Source organism: Entelurus aequoreus, linkage group LG13 (genome assembly GCF_033978785.1).
Source record: "Entelurus aequoreus isolate RoL-2023_Sb linkage group LG13, RoL_Eaeq_v1.1, whole genome shotgun sequence".
Lineage (NCBI taxonomy): Eukaryota > Metazoa > Chordata > Actinopteri > Syngnathiformes > Syngnathidae > Entelurus > Entelurus aequoreus.
Window position 1 is genome coordinate 30,999,415 of NC_084743.1, and position 10,995 is coordinate 31,010,409.

The 10,995-nt window shown below is 39.7% G+C and overlaps 1 protein-coding gene across 1 annotated transcript; it reads right to left on the bottom strand.

The window, feature by feature from the left end:
* Positions 1–7,501: 7,501 nt before the first annotated feature.
* On the bottom strand, positions 7,502–10,792 carry LOC133663304 (zinc finger protein 771-like). The gene is made up of 2 exons (XM_062067681.1): positions 10,160–10,792; positions 7,502–8,628 (listed from the first exon to the last, which is right to left on the bottom strand). The coding sequence occupies exons 1-2, from the start codon at positions 10,353–10,355 to the stop codon at positions 7,793–7,795; spliced, it is 1,032 nt and encodes a 343-aa protein (XP_061923665.1). The 5' UTR covers positions 10,356–10,792; the 3' UTR covers positions 7,502–7,792.
* Between the last annotated feature and the right edge of the window lie 203 nt (positions 10,793–10,995).

The window sequence follows — 10,995 nt, forward strand, 5'->3', positions numbered from 1 at the left end:
GAGCAACATATGTTGCCATCCAAGCAACGTCTTTTTCATTGACGACCCTGCTTATTTCAGCAAGACAATGCCAAGCCACATTCTGCACATGTTACAACAGCGTGGCTTCGTAGTAAAAGAGTGCGTGTACTAGACTGGCCTGCCTGTAGTCCAGATCTGTCTCCCATTGAAAATGTGTGGCGCAATATGAACCGTGAAATACGACAACGGAGACCTCAGACTTTTGAACAACTTAAGCTGTACATCAAGCAAGAATGGGAAAGAATTCCACCTGAAAAGCTTAAAAAATTGGTCTCCTCAGTTCCGAAACGTTTACTGAGTGTTGTTAAAAGGAAAGGCCATGTAACACAGTGGTAAAAATGCCCCTGTGCCAATTTTTTTGCAATGTGTCGCTGCCATTAAATTCTAAGTAAATGATTATTTGAAAAAAAAAAAAAAAACTTTCCCAGTTCAAACATTAAATTATTAGTCTTATTAGTTTATTAGTCTTTGCAGTCTATTCAATTGAATATAAGTTGAAAAGGATTTGCAAATCATTGTATTCTGTTTTTATTTACGAATTACACAACATGCCAACTTCACTGGTTTTGGGGCTAACAACATACATTACATATGTTTAAAGACAAAACTTAGTGTCAGATTTGTGTCATAGGTAACAAAGTGTACTATTATTAATTATAACACAAGTAAAAAACTACAATAAAAATAAAAAAAGAGCAAAAAAAGTAATGTAATGAAAAAAAGCTAAAATGTTGATAGTAATAACTAATAATAATACACGGTCACTTATAAGACAAAGCTGACCCTAAGTTTTGTCTTTAAATACTGGATGTATAATGTCTTTTATTATCTTTTTTTACGAAATGTAAAAAAAACCCATCAAAATGGCCCCCGCATACTTTGACTTTTCAGTATGAGACCCTTGGTGTAAGAAATTTGAACACGCCTGAGTTACTAGTATCACATTTTTAGCTTATTTTCGCATTACATCACTTTTTTGATACATTTTTACTGTTATTTTTTTTCTCCAACAATATGCGACGGGCCAACAAAACTAGACCTGCAGGCCGACTTTATGTTTTGCATGGTCAGATTGTTCCCAAGTTTAAAAGACATGCTAATGAATGCAATACATGTTTCCTGTCAAAATTGAAAGAACGAATACGTCAAGTAAGAAAGATGAACTTCAATTGTAATGCACATAATTTCCAAGTTAAAATGATTATAGCAGCAGCCAAAAGCGAGAAACTGTAAACAGCTTGAGGTATGGGTGAGGGCGGACCTACGTCACTTCCGCCTACCAATCCCCTAGCAACCGGGAATTCGTTGAAAACAAACCAGCTCACAGCGAACACAGCATTGACAGAAAAAGCATTTAACGAGCGTTGTGGCTTGGAAGTCGGCGTTAAATCCTTCATTTACGCATTTTTACTTATTCGCATATCGTGTGAAAAAACGAAAATGTATTATTTGCGTCAGACTCGTCTCAGTAAACTTTAAAGCTTCTCAGGCTTAGCTTAGCTTGCTAGTTAGCGCTACTAAGAAAGAGACGCGGAAGTTATCAACAACAAGATCAAGTGTTAGTGTATAAAATATTGGGAGATTTGAGGGCTGCATGTATTGAATGGCAACATGAAAATTATAGGGTTTATTGGTTTTTAAAAACCCAACTGTTAAGTGCAAATTTACACGAAACCGGTTTTCGAAAATAGCTAGCTAGGCTATAGACTATATAGTATATTACTTACTTAACTTAATCCTCTTCTTCCCGGATGGGAAATAAGGCTTCGACGACTCGACGCCATTCATCTCGCTGCTGTGCTCGTCTCTGTGCCTCGCCCCATGTAAGCTTCATCTCTTTCAGCTCCCCTTCAACTGTTCTTCGCCAGGTGTTCTTTGGCCGCCCTGGCTTACGTTTTCCCGGTGGTGTCCATCTTAACGCTGCCTTTGGTATCCTCTCGTTGTCCGGTTTTCGAAAATAGCTAGCTAGGCTATAGACTATATAGTATATACCGCATGTTATTTTTGTACAACAACAACTTCAGGTGTCGAACGTTATAAGGTACAAATTCAACAAGTACAACATTAGCACGGACGTATAGCCAAGTTGTGGTTAAGAAGGTGGATTTTTGTTCCTTATATTTACCAGAAACTAAGTGATCCGAACACACGACCCGGGACTTTGGGGGACTCCAGTGAGAACCGTCCTCGTTTTCCCAGTGTAAAGCTGCGAGCCATTTGTCTCGTCTCTGTGGGCTTTTATCACGCTTTGGCAGAACAAAATACAACCTTTGTTTTCCCTGTTTCCAGTTGTGGTTAGCACAACCAAAAACAACACAGTTTTTCGGCATTTTGGAGGCAGAATGACGGGTTTAACCAGCGTAGGTCGACAGGTTAAAGAGTAATGGCAACGGTTTGTTTTCAACGCCAGTCTGGTTGCTATGGCTCGAAGAACCCGTATGTAGCTCAGTTGCCCGGATGTCGGCCCTCACCCATTGTTCAATTTGTATATAAATGTAAAAAGCGTAAGTCTAAAATATATATGCAGATCTTAATGTATCGTTATTAGCTCTTTATTACACATTAATAGCGTGATATCCTTGTGTTTTGGCAGACAATGTAATGATGCTTATGTTTCTGCTTTGAATTAATCCCTTTCACATAGTCAGTTTGTTGACAGGAGAAAACTGTGGCCCTTCTTTGTGCCGACTTCATACGTGCTGTAGCGCCATCTACCGGATTGGAGTGTGGTGCAATGTGGTCCCTCTAGAACAGGGGTCGGCAACCCAAAATGTTGAAAGCGCCATATTGGACCAAAAATACAAAAACAAAATGTGTCTGGAGCCGCAAAAAATTAAAAGCCATATTACATACAGATAGTGTGTCATGAGATATAAAATGAATTAAGAGGACTTAAAGGAAACCAAATGACCTAAAATACAGCTACAAATGAGGCATAATGATGCAATATGTACATATCGCTAGCCTAAATAGCATCTTAGCATCGATTAGCTTGCAGTCATGCAGTGACCAAATATGTCTGATTAGCACTCCACACAAGTCAATAACATCAACAAAACTCACCTTTGTGCATTCATGCACAACGTTAAAAGTTTGGTGGACAAAATGAGACAGAAAAAGAAGTGGCATAAAACACGTCCTAGAAAGTCTGAGAAAGTTATACATGTAAACAAACTAAGGTGAGTTCAAGGACCGCCAAAATTAGTAGGACAAAACGGCGCTCACCAAATTATCGAATCAGTGAAGCGTGTTTAATATAAACAGTGTGCTTTATAACAATTAGGGAGGTTTGTGTCATGTTTGTCCTCCTACAGAAACCATACTAAAAAAATATATATATATTTTTTCCCCCTCATCTTTTTCCATTTTTCATACATTTTGGAAAAAGCTCCAGAGAGCAACTAGGGCGGCGCTAAAGAGCCGCATGCGGCTCTAGAGCCGCGGGTTGCCGACCCCCGCTCTAGAACATTGGTTCTTAACCTTGTTGGAGGTACCGAACCCCACCAGTTTCATATGCACATTCACCGAACCCTTCTTTAGTGTGAAAAAAAAAAAAAATTTTTTTTTTTTTTTCAAATTCAAGACAAAGTCTTGAAAGGGACAGCGTGGCGAAGTTGGTAGAGTGGCTGTGCCAGCAATCGGAGGGTTGCTGGTTACTGGGGTTCAATCCCCACCTTCTACCATCCTAGTCACGTCCGTTGTGTCCTTGGGCAAGACACTTCACCCTTGCTCCTGATGGCTGCTGGTTAGCGCCTTGCATGGCAGCTCCCGCCATCAGTGTGTGAATGTGTGTGTGAATGTGGAAATACTGTCAAAGCGCTTTGAGTACCTTGAAGGTAGAAAAGCGCTATACAAGTATAACCCATTTATCATTTATCATTTAAAGTTATATGTTTTTTATTACTAGTGCACAAAATGAACCGTGCATGAACATCACCTTGTTCAAAGAACAAAACCAACACAGTGCATGAACTCATGTACTCACTAAGCCATGTGACATTGTCAATCATTTGAATAACTATTATGTTGACAAGGTATCTCAATTAAGGCATGGTATGCATATATCTTCTCAACTGTCTATGCGACGTCAAGGCTTGGTTAGCCCAGAATTTTTTAATAATGAATGAGGGAAAAACGGAAATTTTAGTTTTTGGTCCAGCCCTTACTGACTTGGGACCATTGCAAAATTATGTGCGTCCCAAAGTCACCAGCCTTGGCGTCACTATAGACAGCGATTTTAAACCTGACAAACAAGTCAATGACGTTTTAAAATCCTGTTTTTATCATCTTCGTCTTTTAGCAAAGGTAAAACAGTTTTTATCTTTTAACCTTTTTGAACAAGTCGTGCATGCCTTTATTTCAAGTCGCCTGGACTAATGCACTTTATGCTGGCATTAACCAAAAAGCTCTCTCCCAGTTGCAGTTAGTCCAGAACGCGGCAGCACGACTTTTATCATGGGCCAGGAAACGCCAGCATATAACCCCAATTCTTGAGACTTTGCACTGGCTCCCTGCTCATTTTAGAATTGATTTTAAAACCTTGCTGTTTCTTTTTAAAGCTTTGCATGGACTTGCACCTCAGTATATCTCGGACCTCATCCAAATTTACAATCCTCCGCGCGCTCTGAGGTCCGAGAGCCAGCTCCAGCTCGTGGTGCCCAAGACCAGACTTAAAACCAGGGGAGACAGGGCCTTCTCTGTGGTTGGCCCTAAGCTCTGGAACACTCTGCCCCTCCATGTTCGAACTGCTCCCACAGTGGAGTGTTTTAAGTCTCGTCCTAAGACCCACTTTTATTCTCTGGCTTTTAACACTACGTGAGTTGTGTGGTCCTCTGTTGTCCTCTGTGTTTTTAAAATGTTGATTTCTATTCACTGTTTTAATTGGTTTTACCCTTTAAAATCGTTTTTAATCATATTTATTTTATATTGTTTTTATATTGGTTTTATATGTATTTATTTTTTGATTTTATTCAGTCATTGGTGGAGCTAAGGATAATATTTGAATATTGTTTTTAATATTGTTGTGCAGCACTTTGGAAACATTTTGTTGTTTAAATGTGCTATATAAATAAAGTGGATTGATTGATATCCAACAACAAAAAATCAGCTGACCTCATTAGGAATATTATAATGGATAATAAGGGGTGTGAATTCAATTTTCATCAGGTTGAAGTCAGTGAGGTTGAGAGGTTACTGCACTCTCTTCCGGACAACAAATTAGCTGGTATAGACAACCTGGATAGTAAGTTACTGAGAACGACTGCTGGTATCATATCAGTGCCTGTTTGTCATATTTTTAATAGATGTTTACAAGTGGACCTGTGTCCAAATATATGGAAGGTGGCAAAGGTTACTCCTCTACGTAAGGATACCAAATTGGCTTTCAATGAGGGCAATTCTAGACCAATAAGCATCCTACCTGGTTTATGTAAAATACTGGAGAAATGTGTGTATGCACAAATTCAAGCTTACTTTCAATCAAATGGGCTAGCAACTGATTCTCAACATGCATATAGAACAGGCCACTCTACGTCCACTGCTCTTATACAAATGACCGACGATTGGGTTAATGCTATAGATAATTCTATGTTGGTTGGAGCAGTGCTGTTAGATTTTAGTGCTGCATTTGACGGGATTGACCACTTTCTTTTAATTGAGAAACTTAAATGTTATGGTTTTAATACTTCGGCTTTAATGTGGATACAGAGTTATTTGTCCTCAAGATCACAACAGGTGTATCTTAATGGCAGCTTGTTTAATAGCAGAAGTTTGGATTGTGGTGTTCCACAGGGAAGTTGCCTGGGACCTTTACTTTTTTCTATATTCACCAATGATTTACTTTGATTTACCGGGCGTGCCAAATTGGTTCTTTATGCTGATGATGCAACCTTATATCATGCTGCACCATCATGCAGTGTACTTAATGTAGTATTGAGTGAGGAACTAAAAGCTGTGCATGACTGGACAGTAAGTAACAGACTTGTCCTTAACATCTCAAAAACAAAAAGTATTGTATTGGGGACTAGGCAAGGGTTATCTTGTGACCCTAAGTTGGATCTGAGGCTAGGTATTTCAACAGTTCAACAGGTCAGAAGTGCCAAGCTCCTTGGAGTGATGCTGCACTGCACTCTATCCTGGTCAAATCATATCAGTAAAATAGTTACAAAGATGGGAAGGGCTGTTGGTATTTCCAGGAAATGTGCTGCTTTTGTTGATCCACCTCTTCTTTGTCAGATTGTTAAGAGTTTAGTCTTGTGTCATCTTGACTATTGTTCTACAGTCTGGGCGTCTGCTGCAAGTGGTGAGATTAGTAAACTCCAGATTGTCCAGAATAGGGCAGCAACGCTGGTTCTGGGTTGTTCACTAAGAACCAATGTGAACCATATGCATGCTTCTCTTTCCTGGCTAACAGTGCAGAACAGGTTGTCAGCTAATACTCTGATATTGTTCAAATCAGTAACCGGTAGTAAAACTCCTGCTTTTCTCATGGCCCAAATAGTTCACAGTAGCACTATACATAATCATAATACCAGAGCGTCTAGTGAGGAGCATTTTGTACTCCCTCGTCCCAGGAAGAATGCTTTGCGGAAATCTTTTATTTATAGATCTGTATCGCTCTGGAATAACCTGCCTCGAATTCTCACCGGCATTGAAAGTAAACAGGTTTTTAAAAAGAAAGTAATATTTTATCTGAGTCTTTAAATTAGTTTGCTTGTTGAGGATTTTGTTTGGTTTTATATTGTGTAGTTATATTTATATGGTAATTATTGTTCTGTAACTGTAAATTGTTTTTTTTTCTTATTGATGCTTTTATTTTTTTTTCTGTATTGTGTTATAATTATATACTTTTACTTGTAATTGTATTGAGTTTGTGGACCCCAGGAAGACTAGTGTGTTGTTGTGGTAACCACCTAATGGGGATCCTTAATAAAAATCAAATCAAAATCACAACAAATTACACACTTGCAAATCAGATGGAACATTAGAGGGAGCATTGTCTGGGGGTATCCATAATACTTAGACTTAAGACTTCTTTATTGTCATTCAAATTTTAACTTTACAGTACAGATACGCCGATAGAGAGAAGTTTTTATTTACAAGATTTCAGGCAAAACTGGACAATCATACATTACATACTATACATTACCTTTTGCACTATATTAATTTATATTATTATGTGTTGTCAACTTTGTACTTTTTTATGTCATTGCCTGAAATAAATAAATAAATGGAAAAATGAAATGAATGAATTAAAATTTATTGATTTAAACTTTTATTAGTAGATTGCACAGTACAGTACATATTCCGTATAATTGACCACTAAATGGTAAAACCAGACTAAGTTTTTCAACTTGTTTAATTAAGTCGGGGTCCACGTTAATCAATTCATGAGTCTCGTGTGTCTTGACCGCTGCGGCGGAGGCTCTGCCGAACCCGAGGCCGACTCACCGAACCCCTAGGGTTCGATCGAACCCAGGTTAAGAACCACTGCTCTAGAATGAAAGTAGTCATTTGTATTTAAAGTTGGACATATTTTGCGCTGATTTATCCATTTTCAAAGCTGATTCAGAGTCAAATAACAAGGCAGTTAGTGTTTGTGTTGCTTTATTTACCATATTATCAGTGTTATATGACAGCAATAAAATTAGTACTAAATGAAGGACAAACACAATAATACTGATGTGCTGCAATCCCATCCATTTTGCTTGACTTTTTTCCTATTTCCTAAAGACAAGTCACAGATGGGACACAAATTACCAAAATGTCGTATCTATTTCTCGTCAATGTGTTTCATCATGTGTTTGATTAATGCGGAACGATGACAAAAACCTGTGTCGCACACTGAACAGACGAATGGTTTCACACCAGTGTGTATTCTTGTGTGTCTTGTCAAAGTGCCTTTCTGCCAGAACTTTTGACCACAAAATGTACAACTGAATGGTTTCTCCCCAGTGTGCATGATGGCGTGTTTCTCCAAACTGCACTTTTGAGAGAATGTCTGACCGCAAACCGAGCACACAAAAGGTCTTTCTCCTGTGTGTGTTCTTAGGTGGCTTTTCAAATGGTGACCTCCAGAAAAGGCTTTGCCACATACTGTGCATATGAATCGTTTCACGTGAATTCTCATGTGGTCTGTCAGACGTTCCTTTGTAGGGTATCTTTTACCACAGACTGAACACGCAAACGGTTTCTCCGCTGTGTGGATACTCATGTGTCTTCTCAGATTTCTCTTGCTGCCAAATGTTTTGTCACATTGAGAACATGTCCAGTGTGTGTTGTCAGTGTGACTTGTCGTATCAGCTTTAGAGTCTTCATCATCCGTATCGTCACTATCAGATAGTGGAGCTGAGAGATTGTCTGCATGTGATCCTCCACAGTCGTCTCCATCAGCTTCTCTTGTCATGTGTTGATTTGAACTGCCGCTTGGATGCTTCTCCCCTCTCTCCTCACTTTGACCTTCGTCTTCCTCATCTTCGCTCTTCACAATGACACGAATCACTGGGAAATCATCTAGTCCATCCACCTCTGGACTGACACTGTGATACTCCTCCTCCTCTTTAACATGGTGGGGCTGTGGCTCCTCCTGCTCAGGGGGAAGACCTTCATCTGCAGATACACGACAATGACACATTAGAAAATACAAAATGAAAAATGCTTCCATGTCATTGGTGTGTCTCTTTCCTCCCAGAAAGGGGCAGTGTTGGGCCGAACATTACATGAAATAACAGGGGCTGTAATTAAAAAAGTTTCATTAGAAGAGCTTAAGTTTAGTATGGAGTTCAAATGACTATTGATTAGGCCATATTGGACCAAAAATACAAAAAAATAATTTGTCTTATAGTCTTATAATGAATGCAACACATGACGCAAGTGTCTATATTAGCTATATTAGCCTACTATCAAAATGACTATGTGTCGCAGGCTGAAGAAAATCTTTGTTGACAGAAATGTTGAAATGTAATATTTATTCTACACATTTTTACAACATTAGAAACCATTAGTAAATCAGAGGCTACTCGGACGGTGCGATAACTCCTGGAAATTACTGGCTTTTAATGGCCAAAAGTATAGATGTGTGTTTCCAAGTTAAAGGAAACGGCAGAATGTCTTCTTTTAATAGATTTATTACAATCTTTAGCAAGCTAGGTAATGTTTGCTGTGGTCTGGAACAACATGGCACACAAACAACTATCTGAAATGCAGCCAATATTGCATACAGATAATGTGTCATGAGACTTGCATAACTAAATTATAAACAAAGAGGATAATAGAGGATATTAAATTAGCTCAAATATAGCTACAAATGAGCCATAATGATGCGATATGTACATACAGCTAGCCTAAATAGCATGTTAGCATTGATTAGCTTGCAGTCATCCAGTGACCAAATATGCCTGATTAGCACTCCAACAAGTCAATAACATCAACAAAAGCTCATCTTTGTGCATTCACGCACAGCATGAAACTTTTGGTGGACAAAATAAGACAAAGAAGGAGTGGAAGATATTACATGTAAACAAACTGTTGTGTCACAGTCAACACACTATGGTGAGTTCAAGAACCGCCAAAATCAGTAGGACAAAACGATGTTCACCAAATACCCTCTTCAGTGAAGCATACACACAAACATATTAAACAGTGGGCTTTCTAACAATTGGGAATGTTTGTTCTCAAACAAAAACCTTCCTGAAACAAAACAAAAACATTTCCCCCATCTTTTTCCATTTTCAATCATTTAAAAAAAAATGCTCCAGGGAGCCACTAGGGCGGCACTAAAGAGCCGCATGCGGCTCGAGAGCCGCGGGTTGCTGACCCCCGGATTCGGCAAATAACATTGATTGTACATGGAAATTGGTCTAAGCTGACGAATGACAAACCTGCTCGAGTCATACCAAAGACTATAAAAATGGGACCCATTACCTCCCTGCTTGGCACTCAGCATCGAGGGTTGGAATTGGGGGTTAAATCACCAACAATGATTCCTGAGCGTGGCCACCGCGGCTGCTCACTGCTCCCCTCACCTCCCAGGGGGTGAACAGGGGGATGGGTCAAATGCAGAGGACACATTTCACCGCACCTAGTGTGTGTGTGACAATTGGTACTTTAACTTTAAATAAAGGTACAGAATGGCACAAACCTGCTCTGTGTGACACAACTTGGTGTTTCTTGAAAAAAGCGTCCAGTAGTTGACGTTGTCGCTCATTCTCCTCTTTTGTTCGAGAAAGTTCCTCCTCGTAGTCTGTTAACGTTTTTTCTATCACTACAAAAATCTCTTCCAGCACCGCAGTTAGCCGCTGATTCACCAACGCTCTCAGCACATGGACTTTACACATTTCCCCACACTTTATACTCACACCGGAACTCCGGTTGACGATGTTTTTGATCACTTCCGAGTCTCTCGTTAGCAGCTAACAAGCTAAGCTAAGCTGAGAAGCATCGCGCGAGATGACGATTCTATGGTGACATCAATAATTCAAGATGTCTTTTATATGATGTACTTAATAAATAACACACGATAGCACTGGCTATGTACAGTCCTGCTAGCTGCGTTCTTCATCGATGTGCTTTCATGGCAGCTAGCACACTTTGACGTGACAATCCTGCTCTCGTGACGTCTTATGTCATGCGCACAATAACCGGCTCTTAGAGTCAGTGTTGTTGTTGTGATTCAGAAGAGTCGCGTTCCAATGAGTGAAGGACAGTAATGGCCCGCTTGGCTCTCTCTGCATGTCTTGTCATGTCATGGGCGTTCTTATGTCCCTCCACTATTGTTAGGCCCATAGACATCGTATAAGCAGACACAGCATCGACCGCTACTGGCCTACTGGCGCTGACGAGACGCGGGGCCGCCATCTTGGAGTGGTGATCCGCTCCACTCAGTGCAATTCATTTGGCAGGAGCAATGAACTGTCAGCGCATTTAATTAATCTTACTTCACTGAATACCACTGATTTTCACGCGTTTTTTTTGTCA